This window comes from Cricetulus griseus (assembly GCF_003668045.3).
Source record: "Cricetulus griseus strain 17A/GY chromosome 1 unlocalized genomic scaffold, alternate assembly CriGri-PICRH-1.0 chr1_0, whole genome shotgun sequence".
NCBI classification, from domain to species: Eukaryota; Metazoa; Chordata; class Mammalia; order Rodentia; family Cricetidae; genus Cricetulus; species Cricetulus griseus.
Window position 1 is genome coordinate 197,436,022 of NW_023276806.1, and position 27,126 is coordinate 197,463,147.

The 27,126-nt window shown below is 42.6% G+C and overlaps 1 protein-coding gene across 1 annotated transcript; it reads left to right on the top strand.

Moving 5' to 3' along the window:
- Positions 1 to 730: 730 nt before the first annotated feature.
- Zc3hc1 (zinc finger C3HC-type containing 1) lies at positions 731 to 27,126 on the top strand. Its single transcript, XM_027391396.2, has 10 exons — positions 731 to 906; positions 3,559 to 3,670; positions 9,401 to 9,551; positions 10,281 to 10,364; positions 18,228 to 18,355; positions 19,638 to 19,792; positions 21,454 to 21,694; positions 22,346 to 22,558; positions 23,124 to 23,330; positions 26,735 to 27,126. The coding sequence occupies exons 1-10, from the start codon at positions 761 to 763 to the stop codon at positions 26,801 to 26,803; spliced, it is 1,506 nt and encodes a 501-aa protein (XP_027247197.1). The 5' UTR covers positions 731 to 760; the 3' UTR covers positions 26,804 to 27,126.

Sequence of the window (27,126 nt, forward strand, 5' to 3'; positions counted from 1 at the left end):
ATCCCAGCGCTCGGGAGGCAGAGGCAGGCAGATCTCTGTGAGTTTGAGGCCAGCCCGGTCTCCAGAGCGAGTGCCAGGATAGGCTCCAAAGCTATACAGAGAAACCCTGTCTTTTTTTTTTTTTTTTTTTTTTGAGGCCAGCACTGAGTTGCAGGCCAGCCAAAGCTGCACAGAGAGATCTTGTCTTGAAAACAAACAAGAAATTTATTTACCTAAATATGCTAGTTCACCTGATAAATCACCTACGTTCAATCTTTTTACTTATTTATTATGTATCCAACATTCTGCTTCCATGTATATTTGCACACCAGAAGAGGGACCAGATCTTATAAGGTTGCTGGGAATTGAACTCAGGACCTATGGAAGAGCAGTCAGGGCTCTTAACCTCTGAGCCATTTCTCCAGCCCTCTACGTCCAGTCTTAAACATTGTAGTCTTTTTGTTTGTTTTTCGAGACAGGGTTTCTCTGTGTAGCTTTGGAGGCTGTCCTGGAACTTGCTCTGTAGATCAGGCTGGCTTTGAACTCCACAAAGATCCGCCTGCCTCTGCCTCCCGAGCGCTGGGATTAAAGGCGTGCTGGAGTTAAAGGTGTGTGTTACCGCCCGCCAGGCCCTATAATCACTCTTTAATCCTGTTAGATAACCAGGAAGGCAGAGGACCTGAGGTCTGTATTTAGAGAGGCCAAAGGGGTGGGTCTTAACTCAGAACGGAAGTTCCTGAGCCTTCAGACGCCTGGGGACAGAACTGAGGAACGGACCAAGATGGCGGCTACCAGTGAGGGGCAGCTGTTTGCCGCGGGTATTGAAAAGACTTGGGGTGCAGTTGTTCGGTCCCCTGAAGGGACACCCCAGAAAGTTCGGCAGCTGATAGATGAGGGGATTGTCCCGGAAGAGGGAGGCACAGAACCGTGAGTGGCTGTGGAGACTTGGGCCTGGAACGGGGGCGGGGGCGTGGCGTACGGTGACTTCAATCCGTGACTCGGTGGCTGGGGTTGAATTCTTCCTGGGGTCCGAAAGACGCTGGGCTTCTCTAATGGCTTGGCTTCGATAGCCTCCGGATATACCTGAGGCTGCATCACTAGCGAAATCTTGTTAAAAGCCTTTTTTGAGGGCGAAGACTGTTAGCAGAATAAGCAAACCTGAATACTAATTAGGGTTCATGCGCCGGGTGCTCCCAGTCTGAGGACGCTTAGGAAGGAACCCCTTTTCCGAGGAGCACTCTTAAAAACGCATAAAGCAAATGTATACGGGATCATAATTGAAACCAAGTACACGGTAAAGTAGTTATCAAGATAGTCAAGGGAAGTTAGGTGGTGACATGCCATTTCCCTCCCGCCGTCCTTCCTTAATTAAATAGTTAATGCTGGGCGGGGAATACAGCTAGCCCAATGTGCACTAAGCCCCGGATTTGGTCCCTAGCACTACATTAAGGCGGCAGTAGCGGCACACAACTCTGAGGCGTTGGGGGGACGGGGGTGGCAGAGCTAGGATCTGAAGTTTCAGGCCAACTTGAGGCCCTGTCAGAGAGAGATGTGGAGAGTGGAGAGAGGAACAAGAGAGAGAGAGTTAAAGTGAGTACACTTTTTTTTTTCTTGGTGACAAATTCACAGATACTGCTTAGGCTACAGTGGGTTTGGCTTTTCTTGGTTTTTTTTTATGTTTGTTTGTTTGTTTTTGTTTTGTTCTTCTTTTTCCGAGGCAGGGTTTCTCTGTGGCTTTGGAAGTTGTCCTAGAACTAGCTCTTGTAGACCAGTCAGGTTTGGCTTTTCTTAATCTTGAAATTGAAGCCATGCTATATTTCTCAGAGATTTATGAAATAAATGTTATATAATTCTCATGTAGGTTTAGGGATCTTCTGATCCCCCCACCCCAAAGAACGCCTCCTTCTTGAGGTTCTCTGTAAATGTCTGAGGAAGATTCTTGGAATATTTTTTTTCTTTCAAGTCACAGTTATTGGTGTTATCTTATTGCTAAAGGGGTTTCTAGCTGAGAATAGTGGCTTACACTTTTAATACCAATGCTTGAAAGTCTGAAGCCTATGTTACAAAAATGAGATCCTCTCTCTAAGAAACAAAACAGAGATAGTCCAGATGGCTCGGTAAACACTTGCTGTGCAAACCTGATGACTTGAGTTTTCGCCCTGAAACCCACTTAAAGGTGGAAGGAAAGAACTGATTCCTGAACTCTGGAGGCATGCCATGACACTCAAACTCACACTCATATATCACACACATGCATGCACTAAAAATAAGTAAATAAAATAAATAAAACAAATAAGCAAACAAATGGGTTCTTTCTGTAAACCAGGCTGGCCTAGAATCCACAGACCTGCCTGCCTCTGCCTCCCCAAATGCTGGAATTAAAGGCGTGTGCCACCACTGCCCAACTTCAAATGGGTTCTTGTTTTAACAGTTCTGCCTTCTCCTATCCCAGGAGGGATGTGGAAGGCTGGTGGGTGGAATGCCTTTCATGTTTGAAATGTTTGGTTTTCTTTCTTCTTCTTCTTCTTCTTCTTCTTCTTCTTCTTCTTCTTCTTCTTCTTCTTCTTCTTCTTCTTCTTCTTCTCTTCCTCCTCCTCCTCTTCCTTCTCCTTCTCCTCTTCTTCTTCTTTTGTTTGTTTGTTTGTTTTTCAAGACAGGATTTCTTTGTATAACATTGGCCTTCTGTAGACCAGGCAGGTCTCAAACTCTCAGAGATCTCCCTACCTCTGCCTCCTGAGTGGGATTAAAGGTGTGGACCACCACTGCCTGTCCTATTTGGTTTTCTTTACATTGTATTTTTCTGAAGCTTCTTTTTGAAATAGAAAAATCTTGTCTTTGACTTTGAATATCCTAATTGAGGTTTGAGAACAAGGGTCCATGTAGATAGCAATATTTTTGTTATTCTCTCTCATATGAAGAGTTAAATTTCTGGTCCAGCAGGATGGCTCATTAGGTAAAAGTGCTTGCCAGGAAGCCTGGTGACCTGAGTTCAAGATCTGACTCCACAAAGTTGTTCTTTGACCGCCATACATGTACCCGGAAGCATTCATTCACATATATATCACATATACACACACATATGTATGTGTGTACACAGTAGTAATCCCAACACTTTGAGAGGCTGACGCAGAAGGATTGCTGCTGATTCCAGGCTAGCAGCCTGGGTTACAGAGTGAGACTCTGTCTCAAAAAAAGAAAAAGAATTTTTTCTCCAAGGTGGTTTAAATTGTATTATTATTAGTTAATACCTGAATCCTTGAAGGCCTTATTTTGTATTTACTAAGGTTATGGAAAATATTATTGGAGAACTGTGAATGAGCTAGGAGAGTGGCTAAACTTTAAAGAGTTGTGTCTGCCAGATTGAAGAATTCAGAGTCTATTTAATAAGTATTATGAAGAAAAAGGCTGTATTAAGCAGAGGAATGGCCTGACTGAAATGGTGACAGTTGAAATGATTTTTATAAACTTGAAATCTAGTTTGGGTTTGATTTGTAATATGTGTAGAATAGCTAGACTCAGAAGATTTAAGCAGAATATTACAGAGACGAGATCAGTAACACTCCTACTACTTGGTTTCAGAAAGGACACATCTGCCACATTCCAGTCAATCAATGGATCGCCTCAAGCAGAACAGCCCCCATTGGAATCTACAAGCAAAGAAGCCTTTTTTCACAGAGTGGAAACTTTTTCTATATCCTTTTTCAGTTAGTGTAAGGAGTAACCTGCTGCAGAATTGTTACTCTAGAGTCCTATACTGGTTACTCTGATCTTTTTGTTTTTGCTTTATGTGTGTCAGTGTTTTTGCCTGTATGTGAACCATGTGTGTGCAGTGCCCACAGAGTCCAAAAAAGGGCATCAGATCCCCTGGAATGGAGTTAACAGATGGTTGTTGCCCACCATGTGGGTGCTGGGAATTGAGCAGCAGCAGCCAGTACTCTTAACTACTGAGCCATCTCTCTAGCCCCTTTACTCTGATATTTTAAACCAAAGAATCAATTTTGGTAGGAACTTTTCTATGAAAATTAGCACCAGAATATGTTATCCCTTAAAGGATCAGTTGAGAGATAGATCACATCTTTTGGCTTGTTTATTTTATTTGAGACAGGGTCTGGAACTTACATCCCAAGATCAGCTTTGTAGTTCTGCCTTGGTCCCAAATGCTAGAATGATAAATGGGAGTCACCATGCCCAGATAATCTTTTCTCTTTACAGAAGAACAAAACAAAACAAAATGAAACCCCTAGAGAAAGAATAGCTGCCAATACTTCTGTTTTCACACGTAGTCTCACTTTTGATCTTTAACTTACTTCTGAGAAAATAAATAATTTTAATGCCATACTGGTTTTTTTTTTTTTTTTTTTTTTTGTTGTTGTTGTTGTTGTTGTTGGAGGGCAAATATGCTATCTGTTGCCAGGTAGCCCACCGCTTTAATCACAGTACTTGGTAGGCAGAGGCAGGCGATCTCTGAGTTTAAGCTAGCCTGACCTATATAACAAGTTCTAGGACAGCCAGGGCAACAAAGAGAAATCCTGTCTTTAAAAACCAAAAGGAGAGATGCTGTCTGATATTTTTTAACACATGTACTAAATGGGGTGTGGTGGTATATACCTATAATCCCAGCATTGGGAGACTGGAGAAGGAAAATCTCACATTTGAGACTAGTCTGGAATATGTAATAAGACCCTGTCAAAAAAGAAAATTAAAAGGAGGGCTGGAGCTGGGCGGTGGTGGCTCACACCTTCAATCCCAGCACTCTAGGGAGGCAGAGCCAGGTAGACCAGCCTGGTCTACAAGAGCTAGTTCCAGGACAGCCTCCAAAGCCACAGAGAAACCCTGTCTCGAAAAATCCCCCCCCAAAAAGAGGGAGGGAGAGAGAGAGAGAGAGAGAGAGAGAGAGAGAGAGAGAGAGAGAGAGAGAGAGAACAAAAAACAAGTAGGGCTAGAGAGGTGGCTTGGTGGTTGAGTGCTTACTATTCTTTCAGAGGACCCAAGTTCAGTCCCCAGTCTTCACATTGGAGGCTCATAACTGCCCACTGCTCCAGCTCCACGGAATCTAATATGCTTTTCTGGCTTCTGTGGGCACCTGCACACCAGTATGTGCACACACAAACACATGCTTAAACATAAAGTATTTCTTTTTTTTTATTTATTTTTTACTTTCCAACCCCATTTCCCCCTCCATTCTCTCCTCTCTGCCCTCTCCTCCCACCACCCACCTTCCATCTATCTGTTTCTCAAAGAAGGTGAGGCCTCCCCTAAGAAGTCTGCTAGGTCTATCCCATCCTCATCTAGTTGAGGTGGGACCAACACCCCCCACCCCACCCCCACCCCATGCCTAGGTTGAGCAAGGTATCTCTCACAAAGTCAGTTTGTGCATTAGAGTTAGATCTTGAGCCCACTGCCAATGGCCTCATACAGTGCCCCAGCTTCAGCTGTATTCAGGGAGTCTGGTTTGGTTATATGCAGGTTGAGTCAGCAATCTCTCATTAGCTTGGGTCAACTGATTCTGTGGGTTTCCCTATCATGGTCTTGACTCCTTTGTTCATATTATTGCTCCTGCCTCACTTTGTACTCCAGGAGCTTGATGACTAAGGATGTTGAGCGTTTCTTTAAGGTCTTTCTGCTATTTGAGATTGTTCTGTTGAGAATTCTCTTTAGATCTGTACCCCCTTTTTAAATTGGATTATTTGGTAGTTTGATGACTAGTTTCTTGAGTTCTTTGTATGTTTTGGAGATCAGCCCTCTGTCAGATGTGGGGATGGTGAAGATCTTTTCCCATTATGTAGGGAGCTATTTTGTCTTGTTGACCATGTCCTTTGCTTTACAGAAGCTTCTCAGTTTCAGGAGGTTCCATTTATTCAGTGTTGCTCTCAGTGTCTGTGCTACTGCTGTTCTGTTTAAGAAGTGGTCTCCTGTGCCAATGTGTTCAAGAATATTTCCCACTTTCTCTTCTATGAGGTTCAGTGTGGATGGATTTATATTGAGGTTTTGATCCCTTTGGACTTGAGTCTATTGCATGGCGATAGACATGGATCTGTCTGCAGTCTTATACATGTTGAAGCCAGTTATACCAGCACCATTTGTTAGGCATGCTTTTTTCCATTTTATATTTTTAGCTTCTTTGCCAAAAATTAGATGTGTGGGTTGATATCAGGGTCTTTGATTGGATACCATTGGTCCACCTGTCTCTTTTTGATACCAAGCTGTTTTCATTGCTATAGCTCTATAACAAATAGAGCGGGAAGTCAGGGGTGGTGATAGTCCTTTATTATACAGTGTTGTTTTGGCTACCCTGGGTTTTTTGTTTTGTTTTGTTTTTCAATATGAAGTTGAGTATTGTATTTTCCAGGTCTGTGAAGAATTGTGCTGGGATATTGATGGGAATTGCATTGAATCTGTAGATTACTTTTGGTAGGATTGCCATTTTGACTATGTTGATCCTACCTATCCAAGAGCATGGGAGATTTCCACCTTTTGAAATCTTCAATTTCTTTCTTCAAAGACTTAAAATTCTTGTCATACAGGTCTTTCACTTGGTTAGAGTTACCCCAAAATATTTTGTTATTTGTGGCTTTTGTAAAGGGTGCTATTTTTCTGATTTCTTTCTCAGCTCGTTTATCATCTGTATATAGGAGAACTGCATATATACATGTGTGTGTGTGTGTGTGTGTGTTAATCTTGTATCCAGCCACTTTCCTGAAGGTTTTTATCTTCCCTGGTAGAGGAGTTGTAGGAGTTCCCTGGTAGAATTTTTGGGGTCATGTAAACTATCAGGTCATCAGCAAATAGTGGGAGTTTGACTTCTTTTCCAGTTTGTATCCCCTTAATCTCCTTTTGTCTTATTGCTCTAGCTAAAACTTCTAGTACTATACTGAACAGATATGGAAAGAGTGGACAGCCTTGTCTTGATCCTGATTTCAGTGGGATCAATTTGAGTTTCTCTCCATTTAGTTTGATGTTGGCTGTTGGGTTACTGTATATTGCCTTTATTATGTTTAGTTATGTTCTCTCCAAGACCTTTATCATGAAGAGGTGTTGAATTTTGTTGAAGGCTTTTTCAGTATCTAATAGATGACCATGTGGTTTTTTTCTTTCAGTCTATATGGTGGATTGCGTTGATGGATTTTCACATGTTGAACCATTTCTGCATCTCTGGGATGAATCCTACTTGGTCATGGTGAATGATTTTCTGATGTATTCTTGGATTCAGTTTGCCAGTATTTTTTTTTTTTTTTTTTTTGGTTTTTCTGTGACTTTGGAGGCTGTCCTGGACTAGCTCTTGTAGACCAGGCTGGTCTCCAACTCACAGAAATCCACCTGCCTCTGCCTCTGCCTCCTGAGTGCTGGGATTAAAGGCATGCGCCACCAACGCCTGCAGTTTGCCAGTATTTTATTGAGTATTTTTGCATCTATGTTCATGAGGGAAATTGGTCTATAATTCTCTTTCTTAGATGTGTCTTTGTGTGGTTTGGGTATCAGGGTAACTGTAGTCTTGTCAAAAGAGTCTGGCAATGTTCCTTCTGTTTCTGTTGTGTGGAATAATTTGAGGACTGTTGGTATTAGTTCTTTGAACATCTGGTAGAATTTGGTGCTAAAACCGTCTGGCACTGGGTTTGTTTTTTTGTTTTTTTGTTTTTTTTGTTTTTTTGTTTTTTTTTTTGGTTGGGAGACTACTGTTAACTGTTTCTGTTTCTTTAGGGATTATAGGTGTATTTAAGTTGTTTATCTGTTCTTGATTTAATTTTGGCACGTGGTACTTATCTAGAAAATTGTCCGTCTCCTTAAAGTTTTCCAATTTTGTGGAGTACATGTTTTTGAAGTATGACCTGATGATTCTTTGGATTTCCTCCAAGTCTACTGTTATGTCCCCCGTTTCATTTCTGATTTTGTTAATTTGGATATGTTCTCTCTGTCTTTTGGTTAGTTTGGATAAAGGTTTGTCTATTTTGTTGAATTTCTTGAAGAACCAACTCTTTGTCTCCTTGATTCTTTGTATTTTCTTTGTTTCTATTTTATTTATTTCAACCCTTAATTTGACTATTTCTTGCTGTCTACTTCTGGGTGAGTTTGCTTCTTTTTGTCTAGCACTTTGAGTTGCTTTGTTAATTCACTAGTGTGGGATTTTTTTTTTTTCCAGCTTCTTTATGTGGGCATTTAGTGCTATGAACTTTCCTCTCATTACTGCTTTCATTGTTTCCTATAAGTTTGGGTATGTTGTGTGGTCATTTTCATTAAATTTTAGGAAGTCTTTAATTTTTTTCTTATTTCTTCCTTGACCCAGTGGTGGTTCAGTTGATCATTGTTCAATTTCCATGTGTTTGTGGGCTTTCTGAAATTAATGTTGTTGAATTCTAATTTTAAGCTGTGGTGATGCAATAAGATACAGGGGGTTATTCCATTTTTATTTTTTATTTTTTTGTATCTTGTTGAGGTTTGCTTTGTTCCAAAGTGTGTGGTCTATTTTTGAGACGGTTCCATGAGTTGCTGAGAAGAAAATATATTCTTTTGTGTTTGGGTGGAATGTTCTATAGATGTTTGTTAAGTCCATTTGAGTAATAACATCTGTTAGTTCCCTTATTTCTCTGTTAAACTTCTGTCTGGCAGGCCTGTCCAGTGGTGAGAGTGGGGTGTTGAAGTCTCCCACTATTAGTGTGTGGGGCTTGTTTTGTGATTTTAGCTTTAGCAATGTTTTTTCCAAATGCAGGAGCCCTTGTGTTTGGAGCATAGATGTTCAGAATTCAAATTTCCTCTTGATGGATTTTTCCTGTGAATATAAAATTACCTTCTTTATCTTTTTAAATTGATTTTAGTTTGAGGTTATTTTTGTTAGATATTAGGATAGCTATGGTTTGTTCCTTAGGTCCATTTGATTGGAAAATTTTTTCCCAACCCTGAGGTAATATATGTCTGTGAGGTTGAAGTCTGTTGGTTTTTGTTTTGTTTTGTTTTTTGTTTTTGAGACAGGGTTTTTCTGTCCTGGAACTAGCTGCTGTAGACCAGGCTGGCCTCGAACTAATGGAGATCCGCCTGCCTCTGCCTCCCGAGTGCTGGGACTAAAGGCATGCACCACCACCGCCCGGCCAAGGTCTGTTTCTTGTATGCAGCAGAAGGATTCTGTTTTTTCGTATCCAATCTATTAGCCTTTTTATAGGTGAATTGAGACCATTTATATTAATGGATATTAATGACCAGTGATTGCTAGTTCCTGTTATTTTTATTTTTGTTGGTGGTGATGGCATTGTGTGTTCAATTCCCTTCATTGAGGTCTGCTGTAAGCTCATCTATTTCCTGTGTTCTTGTGAACATAGGTGATTTCCTTGGATTGGCATGTTCCTTCTAGTATTCATAGATTTGTTAAAAATGTGTTCAAGTTTTAATTGTGCTTGATTTTCATGTGCATGGTTTTTCTTAACATGAATACTCGTTGAAATGGGCAGGGAAGCCCCCTGAGCTGTCCCCTCTTATCTGTGCAAAATATGGCTGGGTCACAGTTGAATGCGATATGCTCAAGTGCTCCAGCTGCCAGGCTTTCCTCTGTGCCAGTTTGCAGCCAGCTTTTGACTTCAGCAGATGTAAGTATAAAGTACAGCTCACGTTTTTCTCTACCTTCAAAGACACATGAGCTGGTAACGTAGCCACTGGCTTACTATGCACAAGGTGCTGGACTGACTGAGTGAAGAGTGTGCCACATTACCTATGACAGGTGCGGTTGTAATGGCCTTCACCCTATTAGCCTCAGTTGTTCTGCTATGGATTGTTGATTTTGTGCTTTCTCAATAGACAGCAGTGTGTTTACCTTTTAATCCCAAATTTGGACCCTCAGAGCAGAGAGGATACTCTGAAGGCCCAAACTTTGGAAAGGCCTACCTTCCAAGTTGCACAACATGCCTCCTTTGTATACTAACAAAGAATCTTAATTTGGAACCTTTTTTGTGGTAACTATTAAAGATTTAATTAAGGGCTGGAGAGATGGCTCAGCAGTTAAGAGCACTGGCTGCTCTTCCAGAGGTTCTGAGTTCAATTCCCAGCAACCATACGGTGGCTCACAGCCATCTGTAATGAGATCTGGTGCCCCCATACTGTGTGTAGGCATACATGCAAACAGAGCACTATATACATAATAAATAGATAAATAAATCTTTTTTAAAAAAATGTTGTGATTGCTATTGTTTTCATCTTTTTAAAGGTATCCTGATTATTTAAATGTACGTGTGTTTAGCTTTGTTCTCTTAAAGACTCTTGGCTGTTCGGATTTTGAATCTGTATAGTGTATAATAATTGCTACTTCTTGTGACTTTCAGATAAGGAACGATGTGCTGAACTCAAGAAATCTTTGTGCAGTGCCCATGAAAAGTTCTGTTTTTGGCCAGACAGCCCTTCTCCAGGTACATATCCTAAGGATTTCCATTACCATTTCTCTGGGTCATTGAGTTTCATTATAATAGTGCCCATTTTCTTATGGAAACCTAATCTTTGAAGTTGCTTTTTTTTTCTTCTGTTTGTGCTTTTCAAGATCATGTATTTATTACTTAACTTTCCCAGGTTTATCCCACCTGATGTGCGTTCATGTGTGCGTGCGTGCAGCCTTTTGACCCTTCACAAGGGCCCTTCAAGGTTGATAATAAGAACTCAGTTGTTCTAGGCAAGAGGACTAAGAGTTAGATCAGGAGGCAGAAGCGGGTGAGTCTCTGTGAGTTGGAGGCCAACCTGGACTACATAGTGAGTTCCAGAGAAGCTGTAATAACTGTGATTTACCTGATTCCAAATTGTCTGCTTGTCCACTGTGTTAAGCAGCCCTATTCTCTGCCTTGGCTTCCTTTGGAAGCCATGAGTGGCACTAGCTGTGGCAGTTGAACAGGGTTTGGTAACCACAGAACTCTGGGACTTCCAAATCGCTCTATACCAAATGAAGGCAATACAAACCTATAGCTTCATTACAGTAAAGCATTATTGTGTAACAGCACCAAAGTCAGGGTAAACCCAAGCCTGTCCAGCCAGGGATCAAGAGAAACCAGATCCTGTGTCCTCCTATAGTAAGGACCCCACAGGGCAGTCTTTCTTATATCTGGAACTACTGATAATTATACAGAGTATTGCTGAAAAAGAGCCCAAAACGTACTATCACCTGGGAGGTTATTTTGTTTTTGTTTTTTCGAGACGGGGTTTGTCTGTATTGCTTTGGGGGTTGTCCTGGAACTCCCTCTGTAGATCAGGCTGGCCTGGAACTCACAGAAATCCACCTGCCTCTGCCTCACAAGTGCTGGGATTAAAGTCGTGTGCCACCAATGCCTGGCGGCTTTGGGATTTTTTTTTCCGTTTTTTTTTTGTTTTTTTTTTTTGTTTGTTTGTTTTTGTTTTTTTTTTCAAGACAGGGTTTCTCTGTGGCTTTGGAGGCTGTCCTGGAACTAGCTCTTGTAGACCAGGCTGGTCTCGAACTCACAGAGATCCACCTGCCTCTGCCTCCCAAGTGCTGGGATTCAGGGCGTGCGCCACCAATGCCCGGCGGCTTTGGGATTTTTTTAAAAACATTTAGTGGCATGTGTGTACTCACACACATACTGAGGTCAGAGGACAATTTATGGAAGACTTTTCTCTTTTCTCCTTCCCCCATGTGGAGCCCAAGGATTAAACCCAAGTTCAACTTGGTGGTATGGGCCTTACCCACTGAGTTCTCTGTTGGCCCTCAGCTGGGATTTTTGAGGTATTTTGTTCAGCTGGCACATCTCTGCTAAGTAAACAAGATCAACAGCAGAGCCCTCTGGTGGGGACTCTCTCCAAGTTCAGGTACAAACTTGCTTAGTCCCAAGGTTTCATGACAGTGCTGATCGTTCATCTGTGTTGTGGTTACTGGTCAGTGTAGTCTAGGTGTGGTGTTCTGTTTTCAGTAGGAGGCTCAAGCTGCCTCCAAGGTCACTGTGGCTAGGCATATTCCATGACCACCAACAGAATACCAATCAGAAATGACTAGATTTCTCTCTCCTGATGAAATCCTTAACATGAAAGTGACTATAACACAGGGATTTTCCATCTCTGGCCTATTTTCTTTTCCCCTGTGTAGTATAGCACAGCTCAGTCCTGTGCAGATATGAGGTTATCTCTGACCAGTCACTGAGGCTTTTTTTGAGTTTTCCTGAGATCTGTTGGTGGTTCCCAGCTCCGGTTATTATATGCTCTATTTTCTAAATCCACTCACAACTTGACTCTCCTTGAAGAACTTAATTCCTACCTAGAGCTCTTTGATCCTGACTCATTTTCAACTATCTCATTAACACCTCTGCTTAGCCCAATGGTGCTGACACATGCCTTTAATCCCAGCACTCAGGAGGCAGAGGCAGGTGGATCTCTGTGAGTTCAAGACCAGCCTGGTCTACAAGAGCTATTTCCAGGACAGCCTCCAAAGCCACAGAGAAACCCTGTCTCAAAAAACCAGCAAAACACAAACAAACAAAAACTTCTGCTTAATATTATATAGGTACCTGGCACTCAGCAGTGCAAAGATGAACTCTATCCAATACCTGTAAGTTTGTCCTGACATTCCCTTATAGTTATTTCTGCCAGAAACCTGGAAGCCATTTTAATATCTTTATGCTTTTCTTTTTTTTTTAATTACTTATTTATTTACACATATGTGGGTTTTACCTACATGTATGTCTATGTGTTCTCTGCATTTAGTATCCTCAGGCCAGAGAAGGTTGTTGGGTCCCTTGGAACTGGAGTTACAGTTGTTCAATGCCATGTGGGTGCTAGTAATCAAACCTGGGTCCTCTGGAAGAGCAGCCAGTGCTCTTAACCACCGAGCCATCTCTCCAGTCCCACGCCCGACTCCCCTTTTTTAATTTGTTTGTTTTGTTTCAGACAGGGTCTCATTGTGTCACCCTGGCTGGCCTGAAACTCAATATGTAGACCAAGCTGGCCTTGAACTTAGTGATCTACCTACGTCTGCCTCTCCCTCTGCCTCCCAAGAGCTATAATTAAGGATGTGTGCCAGGCCAGGGCTGGAGAGATGGCTCAGTGATTAAGATCACTTGGTGCTCTTACAGAGGACCTGGGTTCGACTCCTAATACCCACATGGTGGCTCACAACTATCTGTAACTCCAGTTCCAAGAGGCCTTTCATCCTCTTCTGTCTTCCACAGGCACCAGTCATTTGGAGAATATAACAGACATGCAGGCAAAATATTCATATACATAAAAATAAAACACATAAAATTAAAAAAATACTATTTAAAAAAGACATCAACACACGTAGCCACTGTTTTCTTTTTCTTTCCTTCCTTGCCTTTTCTTTTGGTTGTTGTTTATTTGTTGTTGTTGTTGTTCTCTAAATATTTATTTATTTATTTATTTATTTATTTTCTTTTTCGAGACGGGGTTTCTCTGTGTAGCTTTGGAGCCTATCCTGGCACTCGCTTTGGAGACCAGGTTGGCCTCGAACTCACAGTGATCCACCTGCCTCTGCCTCCCGAGTGCTGGGATCAAAGGCTTGCACCACCAACGCCTGGCCTAAATATTTATTTTATGTGTATTTGTGTGTACCTAACTGTACTAACTTTGAGTGCTTGGAACGGATACCCTGATCTTTTGCAAGATCAGTCAGCACTCTTAACTACTTGGCCATCTCTCCAGCCATACCTATAGGTGGACTTTTCTGTCTTATCAGCCCACTCCCCAATAACCACAAAGAGGCTTAATAAAAATTATAAATGCTCCAGCAATAGCTTAGGCTTGTTACTAGCTAACTCTTACATTTTAAATTAACCCATCTATATTAATCTACATTCTGCTACATGGCATTATCTCTCTTTCATCTTGAACCTCCTGTTTCCTCCATATGTGTGTCTGGTGACTCCTGTCTCCGCCCTTCTTCTTCCCAGTGTCCTTAGTATGGTTCTCCACCTAACCTATCCTGTCCAGCGATTGGCCAGTCAGCTTCTTTCTTAAACTAATCACAGTGACATATATTACACACTGTAAAGGAATATTCCACACATACCCACTCCTTTTATTTCTTTGTGTCTTTTGGGTTTGTTTTTGTTTTTCAGACAAGGTCTTATTATGTTGCTCTGGCTGTCTTGGAACTCACTATATAGACCAAGCTAACCTTAAACTCCACAGAGATTCTTCTGCCTCTGCCTCTGCCTCTGCCTCTGCCTCTGCCTCTGCTCTGCTCTCTCTGCCTCTGCCTCTGCTGCTCTGCCTCTGCCTCTGCCTCTGCCTCTGCCTCTGCCTCTGCCTCCCAAGTGCTGGAATTAAAGGTGTGTGTCACTATGTCTGTAGCTCAGGTTGTCCTAAAACTCACTATGTAAGCTGCCTAGAACTTACTATGTAGCCAAGATGGCCTTGACTTGTTGATAATCTCTTGCTATAGCCTCCCAGGTGCTGGGATTACAGGAATAAGCCACCATACATAGCTTTAGATATTTTTTCTTATTACCAACCTTGTCCTTATTCATTCTCCAAAGATCTCAGACACAGCTTTCAATAGTGTCATCTGTTAGTTTGGCTTTTTAATATTCAAGTAACTTTTATGTGGAGAAAGAAATACTCACACTCACTTATACTCCAATGCTTAATTTACTGTGCATTCCTAATAAGTATAATTTGTTGGGATTTGTTTTAGTTTTTGAACTATCACCCAGGCAGACCTTATACTTATGTTGAGGCTGGTCTTGAACTCCTGATCCTCCTATCTCCCTTCTGAGTATTGGGATTGTAGGCATGTGCCACCATGACCTGGCTAATATTTACAGTTTTATGGTAATTTTTAAAATATTCATTAATAATAATACATTAAATCCCTTTAAAAATTTTAAATAAATTACAAATTTCCTAGGATTTAATATGCTTAACATATATGCATTCTTTAAAGTATATACAAATTTAAGTTTATAGTAAAACTTGTTGGTACCCTGCTTTTTGTTTTTTGTTTTTCAAGACATGATCTCACTATGTAGTTCTGGCTATCCTGGAACTTGGCTTTTCCCTATGTAATCTCCCACTTTCTAAATGTATTTTCCCAGCAGTCAGGAACACAAGAGTATTGTTGTACATATAAGGCCAATATGAACTTCAATATGAAAACCTACCTTGCCGGGCGTTGGTGGCTCACACCTTTAATCCCAGCACTCGGGAGGCAGAGGCAGATGGATCTCTGTGAGTTCAAGACCAGCCTAGTCTACAAGAGCTAGTTCAAGGACAGCCTCCAAAGCCACAGAGAAACCCTGCCTCGAAAATCAAACAAAACAAAACAAAAAAACATCCCTACACATGTTTTTCTGTGTTTCATTTTTGTTTTGAAGAATAACTTATTGAAATTGCCTACAAGGGACCAGGGCCCTGGGAAATAACTAAAATGCTTCCTGCTCTTTTTTTGTTGTTGCTGCTGTTGCTGCTGCTGTTGTTTTTCACTGTAGCTTTTGGAGCCTATCCTGGAACTCACTCTTTTTGTTTGTTTGTTTGTTTGTTTGTTTTGGGGTTTTTTGGGTTCTTTTGTTTTGGTTTTGGTTTTTTTCAAGACAAGGTTTCTCTGTATTGCTTTGGAGCCTGTCCTGGAACTCACTCTGTAGACCAGGCTGGACTCGAACTCACAGAGATCTGCCTGCCTCTACCTCCCAAGTGCTGGAATTAAAGGCATGTTCCACCACCTGGCTCATTTTTGGTTTTTGAGAGGCAGTCTTAATATGTAGTTCTGGATAGTTAGCCTAGAGATTACTATGTCGACCAGGCTGTCTTCTTGAACTTGCCACAGTGCAGGTTTGGGGATTGCAGGTATGCATCTCCCCAGCTGTATTTTCTTTCCTTTTATTTTATTTTATTTTATTTTATTTTTGGGGGAGGAAGTTTTGGATAGCTCAGTCTGTCTTTAAACTGGAGCCAGTCCTCCTGTCTCAGCCTCTAGAGCATGCAGAGTACAAGTGTTGCACCACTCTGTCTGGCTTGTGTTTTTAAATAAGTTTGAGAATTTATGTTTATGGGTGTTTTGCCTACATGCATTTCTGTGTATCATGTGTGTGCCTGGTGCAGGAAGAGCCCAGAAGAGGGCATCAGATCCTCTGGAACTGGAGTTACAGTTATGAGCTGCCATGTAGATGCTGGTAACCAAACCCAGGTTCCCGTGCTAACTCTCAAGCCATCTCTCCAGTCCCCATGCCTGGCTTTTCACATGGGTACCAGAAATCCAAATTCAGGCCCTCATGCTGTCACAGTGGGCACTCTACTCCATGAGGCATCTTCTTAGTCCGAAATTTTTATGATAATTTTTGGGATTATAACATAACATTTGTTCCTTTCCCATTTCTGCCTCTGGCCTTCTCATTTTACTCTTCCTGCTGTCTCTCAAATTTATGGCCTCTTTCTCCTATTGTTGGTGTGTACCTGTGTGTGTATTTTATATTATATAAAAATATAAGTACAACCTGCTCAGTCTGAATAATGTTACTTTTTTGTTTTAAAGATTTATTTATTATATGTGCATTGATGTTTTGGCTGCATGTATGTCCCTATGGAGGTGTCAGATTTTTTAATCACAGACAGTTGTGAGCTGCCATGTGTGTGCTGGGAACTGAATCAGGTCCTCTGGAAGAACAACCAGTTCTTAACCACTGAGCCATCTCTCCTGTCCTGTAATGTTACTTTTATGTATATGTTTTCAAGTCTGGCCATTTTCAAGTCTGGCCTTTTGGAATTGGCCAGAATTGGTGTTCCCCTCCCCTGGGAAGATGGTTTCTCCTGCTTTCCCCCTTCCTTGTTAGCATGTCTGTTGGAGTCATCTTTGTTCAGATCTTGTCTAGGCAGCCATGATTGTGAGACTTAATGGGTGTATCTTCTGACATTTCTAAGAGACAATCCCTCAGCAAATTTCTTTTCTTCTGTCTCTTGTAACCTTCTTGCTCCCTCTTCAGAAGTGCTTCATTCCTGAGCCTTAGGAGTAGTGTTGTCGATGTGTCCGTTGAGAATGGGCTCCACAACTCTGCATTTTCATGGATTATGGTTTTCTGTATTTGTGTCTTGTCTGTTGCAGAGACATTTCCTTGAGGAACGGTGAGCACCACACTTAGCTGTGGGTATTAGGACAAATAGTTAGAAGGTAGTTAGGGATTGTGGTGGCTTTATAAAGTGACTTCACTAGCCCTGGGGACTTGGCAAGCTCTTTGTTTAGCAGGTCTTTAAAGGTATGTGTGCTACTGTGGCAGCCTTGGGGTTGGGTACCATACTGGTCATTGCTGTGGTTCCTAGGCACCATCGCTGAGTAGGACTGTTGGTTTCTTCCCTCCTTTGGAAGCTAGCATGACACTTTCTGAAACCATGAAAGCTGGTCCTCAGGAGGAAGGCTTTCGGGTTAGCTCCAGCTGGGGTCTCTAGGTCCTGTGTCTGCAGTGCACGGTGTCTTCAACAATAGGAATTTACCTTCTACTTCAACTCATGGTGAGTTATCTGCAATTTGATAATTGTTATAAAATAGTGTTTCTTTAATTTCTGTCTGGTGAATCCAAGCTTCTACCTCAGTAATTGTTTTGATTCTTCCTGGGTTTTTCTAAAAGTAATAATTTCATACATATGCAGAAGTGCAAAGTAGTTCATAATTAAATGCTTTCCACCTGTCACCAACTTATTATCAATTTTTAGCCCGTCTTTTTTCCCCTAGTAGTGCTGGGAATGGAACCCAGGACCTTGCCCCTTATAAGGCCAGTGCTCTATCTCCGAACTACACTCTGAACCCCTCCTTCTAGACAATCTTGTTCTTTGTTCCTCACAACCTCAACACTCTGTGTATTGTTTAGAAGTTCAGTCCTGGGGCTGGAGAGATGGCTCAGAGGTTAAGAGCACTGGCTGCTCTTCCTAGAGGTGTCCTGAGTTCAATTCCCAGCAACCACATGGTGGCTCACAACCATCTCTAGTGGGATCTGGTGCCTTTTGGCATAAAGTTGTACATAAGATAGAACACTCACACGTAAAAATAAATAAATAAATAAATAAACTCAGTCCTACTTATAGGACTTTGAATATCTACCCTCCCCCCACTTCCTTTCTAGGCAAGTATCAAATTGCAGATAGCTTTTCATTAGGGTGGGACTTTGTGTCTGCTTCTTAGTGCTGGGATTGTGTCTGGTTTGAACTGGTGTAGGTCTCTGTATTTATGTAAAACAATAATTTAATATCATCAACTACCCATTTTACATTTCTCTCATTGCTCTATTCATGTCATATTTTTCATTCCTGTCTAATCTCCCAGTTTATTTTTCCCACAGATAGATTTGGGATGTTGCCATTGGGTGAGCCTGTTGTTCTTGTCAGTGAGTTCCTGGACCGGTTTCAAAGCCTTTGTCATTTAGACCTCCAGCTTCCTTCCCTGAGGCCAGAGGACTTAAAAAGTATGGTGAGTTTCTGTTGGCTAGTGTGCTTTTGTATGTAAGTCTTCATTTAACTGAAAAGAGGGTGAGAGTATTATGAAGAGAATTCAGTGTCTGCCAGAAAGGCAGTAGCTGAGCATGTGAATGAATCACTTTATTTAAACTTTAGATAGGGAATCTTTAAATGGCTTTTTTTTTACTTTTTCTTTTTCAAGACAAAGTCTCACTGTGTGGCTTTGGCTGGCCTGGAACTTATTATGTAAACTAGTCTGCCCTAGAACTCACAGAGCTCCACCTACCTCTGCTCTGCCTCCAGAGTACTGGGATTAAAGGCCTGTGCCCCCACATCCAGCCCAACAAATTCAATTTTGTCTTGCTTTGTTATTTAAACTGCTTATTGAATATCATTTTCCAATGCTACAGGATAAGAAATCCTCTTCTGGTGACTAGAAATTCATTTCACCAGCCGTTGTCTTCTGTGAAGACACACTGTATTGTAGGCAGTAAAAACTGCTCATTTGCTTCAGGTTAAAATTCTATTAGGGCTTCTAGCACTAAGTAGTTAACCTATGTTTGTGGTGGTGGTGCATACCTTTAATCCCAGCACTCTGGAGGCAGAGGCAGAGGCAGAGGCAGAGGCAGAGACAGGTGGATCTCAGTAAGTTAGAGGCCAGCCTGGTCTACAAAATGAGTTCCAGAACAGCCAGAACTGTTACACAGAGAAACCCTGTATTTTTGGTTTTTCAAGACAGGGTTTCTCTGTATAGCTTTGGAGCCTATCCTGGCACTCACTCTGGAGACCAGGCTGGCCTCGAACTCACAGAGATCCACCTGCCTCTGCCTCCCGAGTGCTGAAACCCTGTCTTAAAACAAACAAACAAACAAACAAAAAAAAAAGGAAAGAAAGCAGGAAAAAAAAAGTCATCCTGACCTTCACCAAGGCAGCCCCTCCCCACCCCACCCCCTTGTATTAGTGCTTGTTATCCACAGGCCAAAAATCAAGGCTGTCAAGTTTGTTCTGTCAAAAGTAAATTCAGTGGCACGTCAAGACAACAAATAGTAATCTTTTTTATTATTTGAGTTTGAAGTTCACAAGTTTCAGATAAAATTTGCAGTTAATAAGTTGAGAACCATTTAGTACTTAGAAGGAAAGCTGCTGCCTTCTTCAGTCATTTAGGAAGTTACATTCTGTGTGCCACCTTAGTCCTGCCCTACAGCATGTCTTCAAGTCATGTGTTACTGTGAGTACGTTTTCTCTGTACAGTGGCAGAAACTTGGAGTTGCTTTTTAACCGTGGTTCCTTTGCAGTGCTTGACCGAAGACAAGATCAGTGTTCTGCTGCACCTGCTGGAGGATGAGTTTGATTACCAAAGTGACGACAGGAAAACTACAAGCAAATTGGGCTCGGACATGCAAGTCCACATCACTGCCTGTGTGCTTTCTTTGTGCGGCTGGGCATGTAGGTCAGTGAGTGTTGCCTACGAACATGAACCATGACAATAGTGACTGTTATTTAGAAACCACATGTTTTCTGAGAAAACAAAAAGAGAAATTGGGGGTCTAGAGAGATAGCTCAGCAGGTAAGGGCACTTGAGTGCTCTTGCAGAGGTCGTGAGTTCAGTTCCCAGCAACCATATGTCACCTGTAATAGGATTTGATTCCCTCTTATGATATGCATGAATACAGAGCACTCATATGTGAAATACATGAATAAATATAATTTGAGAGAGAGATTAGAGTGGGGGAGGGATAGAAGTGGTTAGGGATAGAATCAGCAACAGAAACATACATGCTAAGATGTTCGTAGTGTTCATTCATGAGTTTTTCCCTTGTGCAGCCTCCTCCTAGCTGGGAACTTATGTTCCTATAAATGGTGCATCTCTTTCTAAAAGTAAAGAAACATAGTGTCTATTTTTAGAAAGGACAAAAATTAAGTTTAATTGACAAAGTAGCAGAGGAGACGCCATCTGGAGCCCCTAGCCCCTAGCTGGCATTTCCATCCCAGCTTAGTTTGGCATTGACTCTCTCAGAAAAAAAAAGGCTGCCAGAACCAGTCCGCTTTACTTTAGACATTTGCTTTTTAGATTGATTGTGTGTGTGTGGAGTGGCCATACCTGTGCCTGTGGCGTGGCGTGAGTGGGAGGTCAGAGGAAAACTCGGAGGAGTCAGTTTTCCTGCCGTGTGGGTTCTGGGGATTGAACTCCGGTTGTCAGGGTTGGTGGCAAGTAGCTTTGCCTGCTGAGCCATCTTTCTGGCCTTTGATTTACTTTATTTAAAAAATATTTTTAAAAAGACCAGTGAGCCCGGTGGTGGTGGCACACACCTTTAATCCCAGCACTTGGGAAGCAGAGGCAGGCGGATCTCTGTGAGTTCAAGACCAGCCTGGTCTACAGAGCGAGTGCCAGGACAGGCTCCAAAGCTACACAGAGAAATCCTGTCTTGAAAAACCAAAAAGAAAAAAAGGTTTCTTCTTATTTAGATATATGCATCACTGTCTGTGTGAAGGTATGCCAAGTGTGTGCAAGTGCCCTCAAAGACCAGAGATGGCTTCAGTGTTATAGGTGGTTTCCAGCCACCCAGTGTGGCTACTGGAATCCAAACTTAAGTCCTCTGGAAGAGCATCAGGTGACCTTAACCTTTGTTTCTCCAGGCCTTCTCCCAGCACCACCACCATTTACTTTAAATAAGCTTTCTTATCACTGAGTTAGGGGCAGGGGTTTACCTGTAATCCCTTGGGAGGATTTATCGTGCATTTGAGGGCAGCCTTGGCTACAGAGTGAGAGAGACCCTATCTCAAACAAATTAAGTAAATATATGTGCTTTCTTTGGTAGATTAAGTAAAGGGTTTTAGGAGGAACAGGGGTTTATAAACATAGTTCACACTATCTTTGCCAGCAAGAGCACACCAAGACCCTAAGATGAGAAGGTTATGTGAACATTGGGAATGTCAGGTCCTAAGATCAGGGCTCTAAGAGTTCATGGCTCCCAGTCCACTGGTCCACTGTAGAGACTGTTTGCTGAGATAAAACAGACTAAGTGCAATGGCACTTAGTCACATGGAGATGTCTCCTTTAAAAACACCCACTTTCTTTCCTCCCCTTTCTTTCCTCCCGTTCCTTCCTAGTTCTTTGGAACCCACACAGCTTCCCCTGATAGCATGTTCCCAGTGTATGCGGAAGGTCGGTCTCTGGGGCTTTCAGCAGATCGAATCATCCCTGACAGATCTGGAGGCTTCCTTTGGCTTGACTGGCTCCCCCATTCCCGGGATGGAGGGTCGGCCTGAGCACTTTCCTCTGGTGCCTGAATCTCCTAGGCGGATGATGACCCGAAGCCAAGATGCCACAGTTTCTCCCAACTCTGAACAGGTATTATTAGCCTTTTTTTTTTTTTTTTTTAATTTATTTACTATGTATACAACATTCTGCTTCCATGTATATCTGCACACCAGAAGAGGGCACCAGATCTTATAACGGATGGTTGTGAGCCACCATGTGGTTGCTGGGAATTGAACTCAGGACCTCTGGAAGAGCAGCCAGTGCTCTTAACCTCTGAGCCATCTCTCCAGCCCCTTTTTTTGTTTTTTCAAGACAGGGTTTCTCTGTATTGCTTTGGAGGTTGTCCTGGCACTCACTCTGTAGACCAGGCTGGCCTTGAACTCACAGAGAGCCACCTGCCTCTGCCTCCCGAGTACTGGGATTAAAGGTGTGAGCCACCAACACCTGGCTGGTATTCTCCTCTTTAAAGTGCCATTGAAACAGCAGGTTGGAAATTGGTGGTAGGCTTCACTTTAAACCCTATCAGTAAGACTATCCTATCACTATCATGTTTCCCTTCACAGATGGAGAAACTAAATTTGTTACAGAAGCTAAGTATAGAAATACAATAGTCTTTGAAGAATTTAGTTATGTAGGTAGTTGAAATACTAAATTTATATAACAAATTCTAAAATACTATGCTTCATGTGCTCCTGGGAGTAACATCGTTCATATACTCTCATTGCCTTTCTTTTTCTACAGTCAGAAAAAAGTCCAGGTCCCATTGTCTCCCGAACTCGGAGCTGGGACTCTTCCAGTCCTGTTGACCGGCCTGAGCCAGAGGCAGCCAGCCCCACCACCAGGAGCCGACCAGTGACCCGAAGCATGGGAACTGGAGATTCTGCTGGCTTGGAAGTCCCCTCCAGCCCTCTCCGGAAAGCCAAGCGAGCTCGTCTCTGCTCTTCTGGCAGCTCAGTGAGTCTACCTTTATAGATTGCCAAGTTAGCACAAATAGCAGAAGGTACCTTTATGTGCATTGGGGAGAAGCAGGCACAAGCCCTCCCTGGATTCTGGCCAAAAGTAGATTTAGTGAGTTTAGAGGGACAGTTCATAACCTGTAGCCCCAGCGCTTGTGAGGTAGAGACGGGATTACAAGGCAGAGGCCGTCCTCCGCTGCCTCTGAGTTCAGGACCAGTTTGTGCTACAGGAGGTCTTGTCTCAAGCAGGCTGATGAGAGAGCTCAGTGGGTAAAGGTGCTTGCTGCCGGCGTGCATTCCCACACACTGACCCTATCTCAAGAGCCAGGGGCCAGAGTTAGAGATGTAAAGAATGAGGGGGAATGAAAGGACAGTTTAAAGAGCATACTTGGGAGACTGAGGCAGTGCAGTGACCAGCCTCGGCTGTGTAACATGACTTTGATAGCAATAAAGACAAGCTACAAGTGTAGGATTGAGCGACTCTGAACTTGAGCGTCTGCAGTGCCTCCCTGACCAGACCCAGCATCTACCCTAACACTACTGTGCCTTTCTTTCTCCCTCAGGATACCTCCCCACGAAGCTTCTTTGACCCCACCTCTCAGCATAGAGATTGGTGTCCTTGGGTGAACATCACACTTGCCAAAGAAACCAGGGAGAATGGGACAGCGGAGGTGGATGCCAGTACCCCAGCAGAGCCAGGCTGGAAGGCAGTGTTGACCGTCCTGTTGGCGCACAAGCACTCTAACCAGCCAGCTGAGATGGACTCCATGGTAAGATGGCCTTTGCCCAGCATGTGTGCACCACTGGTTGTCTGTGGGATGAGCAGCAGAGGCTGGCCCTGTAGTTAGCACCTGCCTGCTTTCCATCCTCCTAAGTCAATGGAGGCTCATTCTGTGTTGAGGAGCAAAGCACAGAAGTACTTGAGTCTGTCTCAACTGCTTGGCATATGGCATTTCATGACTTTCTGATAGATTCTTTGTTAGTCCAGCTGAAATGACTCCAAGTAGGGAAGGAATACAGCAACAGAAATAGACGAATGGGCAGCTGCCGCAGCCTCAGGTTGCACACAGCTGCCTTCTGTCAGTTGTCATCACTTGCATTTGCAGTCTGGCCAGCTTACTTAAACTGTTCGGGGCTCTGGACCCTGATGCCAAACCATAGGGGTTTTTTTTTGCTTTGTTTTGTTTTTCAAGATAGAATTCCTTTGTGTAGCTTTGGAGCCTGTCCTGGAACTTGCTCTGTAGAGAAGGCTGGCCTCAAACTCAGAGATCCGCCTGCCTCTGTCTCCCGAGTGCTGGGATTAAAAGCGTGTAATAAAAATGTTTAATGTTAGACGGGCGTTGGTGGCACACCCCTTTAATCCCAGCACTCGGGAGGCAGAGGCAGGTGGATCTCTGTGAGTTCGAGACCAGCCTGGTCTACAAGAGCTAGTTCCAGGATAGGCTCCAAAGACACAGAGAAACCCTGTCTTGAAAAACCAAAAAAAAAAAAAAAAAAGTTTAATGTTTAGGTCAGACATGGCAGTAGACACCAGCAATGCCAGCACTTGGTAGGCTTAGGAAGAAAGATTACAAGTTGCAGGCCAGCCTGACCTATATTGGAGACCTAATCTCCAAAAACATACAGGAAGACAAATACTTAACCCACCACTCAAACAGGAGATACTAAGTCTGTTTCTGTTCACAAATCAGGACATAATGTTTTTGGTTTTTTTTGTTTATTTTTGTTTTGTTTTAAGATGCTTCTCTGTTGCCAGCCATGGGACACAAACCTTTAATCCCAGCACTCTAGGAAGCAGAGGCAGGCAGATCTGTGTGAGTCTGAGGCCAGTGTGGTCTGCAGAGTGAGTTCCAAGCCAGCTAGACTGACATAGTGAGACATTTCTCAAAAAACCAGCAGGAAAGTCCCATCTATCACTGTCATGTTAAAATACTAAGAGGCAGCCTCACGGGGTTTTGTCATGTGGGGTACAGTGTAGAGTTAACTCATAATTGGCCCTGGGTTTGGGCTTTTTAAGTTCCTCAAAGGCAGCTTAGCTTGTCTTTTAGCCTCACAGCTGTGACTGGGTGATAGAGGGCTGAACGGAGCTTATAGTGGTTGTTTTTCTTTTCTTTTCTTTTTTTTTTCAACTTCATTTCAGTTTTGTCAGTGAAGTAAGTAAATCCCCCTCAGTTCTCTGAGTATCTAGAAATTTACTTTATTGAAATACTATCCATCCACCCCCCTAAAAAAGTGTACTTTTTTTGGTGGGGGTTTTGTGGTTATGTGTTTGTTTGTTTTAAGATTTATTTTAGCTGGGCATGAGCACACCTGTAATTCTAGAACTGGGGAGGTAGAGGCACGTGGATCTCTGAGTTCAAGAGTAGTCTGGTCTATGGAGAGATTTCCAGACAATCAGGGGCTACACAGAGGTATCCTGTCGAGAGAGAGAGAGAGAGAGAGAGAGAGAGAGAGAGAGAGAGAGAGAGAGAGAGAGGAGAGAGTAGAGAGGTTGTGTGTCTGAATGTGCACCATGTGAATGCCTGAGAATTACGATGGCTGTGAGCCACCATATGGATGGATGATGCTGGGAATTGAACTCTGGTCCTCTGCAAGAGCAGCCAGTGCTCTTAACCATTGTGCCAGTTCTCCAGCCCCATTTTTTGTTTTGTTTTAAAGATTTATTTTTAACTATATATAGGGCTCTGCCTCTCCCTCCCCCCACCTTCTCTCTTGCATGTGGGTATGTGCACATGAGTGCTGAAGCTGAAGTTACATGGTTGTTAAGTCACCTGTCACCTGGTATGTGTGCTGGGAAGCAAACTTGGGTCCTGGAAGATCAGTTAAGTGCTCCTAACTACAGCGTCATTTCTTCAGCCTCTTTTTGTTTTGTTTGTTTGTTTGTTTGTTTGTTTTTTAGAAAAAGAAAAGAAAAAGGTTTTTTGGTTTTGGTTGGTTTTTGTCTTTTTGGTTGGTTTGGTTTTTTTTGGTTTTTTTTTTTTTTTTTTTTTTTTTTTTGGTTTTTTTTCAAGACATGGTTTCTCTATATAGCTTTGGAGCCTATCCTGGCACTCGCTCTGGAGACCAGGCTAGCCTCGAACTCACAGAGATCCACCTGCCACCTGCCTCTGCCTCCTGAGTACTGGGATTAAAGGTGTGCACCACCAACGCCCGGCGGTTTTTGTTGTTGTTGTTGTTGTTGTTTTAAGGCTTGGTAAAGGTACTTAACCACTGAAACTGAGGACCACAGTTTGATCCCAGAAACTCTATGGTGGAAGGAGAGAACCAACTCCAGCAAGTTATCCTCTGACTTCTACACGCATCATGGCATATACATGCCTAAACATACACACACACAATAAATAAATAAGTAAATAAACAAATAAATAAATAAATAAATAAGGAAATGTGATTTTTAAAAAATGTAAAGAGGAGCCAGACATATTGTCACACCCTTTTAATCTCCATACTTGGGAGGCAGAGACAGGCGGATCTCTGTGAGCTTGAGGCCAGCCTGGTCTACAGATCGAGTTCCAGGACAGCCAGGACTACATAGTGAGACCCTTTTTTTGGGGGGGGGAGCTAAATAAATAAATTTAAGGATGATAAGGAGACAGTGAGGGATATCTTGCTAAATATCCTTTGTAGTGTCACTGAGACCCTTGCCAGGTAGAATATCTGCTCTTATTGTCACTCAGACAGGTAGAACCGAGTGTTCTGATTGACTGAGAACTTTTCTCTTCAGTGAGTCGTTTTGCCTCCCTGTAGCCACTTCTCAGAAAAAATCTCAGAATATTTTCTAGCTATGATCAAGAAGCAGTGAGAGCCTTTCTATTTTTAGTTCTGTTGACTAAAACATGAAGCTGAGAAAGCGAAGGGGGAGTTTAACCCAGGTAAAAGCCACTGCAGAAAGAGTGCTGTGTTTAGGGTGGATCAGAGGTGCCATTGTCACAAACAAAGATGAGGACAGATGAACATACGTAGAGTGACAATATGAAGCAGGTTTGGAAACTCAGTGTTAGCAGAACACAGGCTTGTTTAGCTGTGCATTATGTATATAAAATGAGTTTTTATTCAGTCTTAGATATGCCGTGATCATATCTAAGGAGAAATTTTCCAAAGCAACCCTAACACTGGACCTGTCTTTTGTCTCTATGAAAGAATGTAATTCTGATAAGTTTTTTCCTATCTACAGAGTCTCTCTGAAAAATCAAGAAAAGTGTTCCGAATATTCCGACAGTGGGAGTCTTTATGCTCGTCCTGAAAATGCTCCAGACAGAACCAATGAGGGTGACTTAAAAAAATAAGTCCTAATTCTCTTTTTGGTCAGCTGATGCTGCTTTTCTTCTGGTTTAATTGAGAGTGCAAAGGCTTGCCACCTGCATGATGAAGAGGAGGCCCATTGCCATGCAGGGATGAGGGCAGGGTGTAACACAGCAAACCCAGTTCTATCAGAGGACTGCAAGTTTTGAAACCAGCTGCAAGACCAAGGATCAGAACCCCCATTCAGCAGCTCTGCTGCAGGCGGTGTTCTGAGAGTGTAGCCCAGGAACGTGACAGTGTGTGCTAATAAAGTGTTTGCTAAGA

What these genes read in the sequence shown, in the direction of transcription:
- Zc3hc1 (XM_027391396.2), top strand. Translation starts at nt 761, where the DNA reads ATGGCGGCTACCAGTGAGGGGCAGCTGTTTGCCGCGGGTATTGAAAAG. An exon ending in AGCTTTTGACTTCAGCAGAT is followed by an intron (nt 9,552 to 10,280) that starts GTAAGTATAAAG and finishes TGTGACTTTCAG; the next exon opens with ATAAGGAACGATGTGCTGAA. An exon ending in TCTGCTCTTCTGGCAGCTCA is followed by an intron (nt 22,559 to 23,123) that starts GTGAGTCTACCT and finishes TTTCTCCCTCAG; the next exon opens with GATACCTCCCCACGAAGCTT.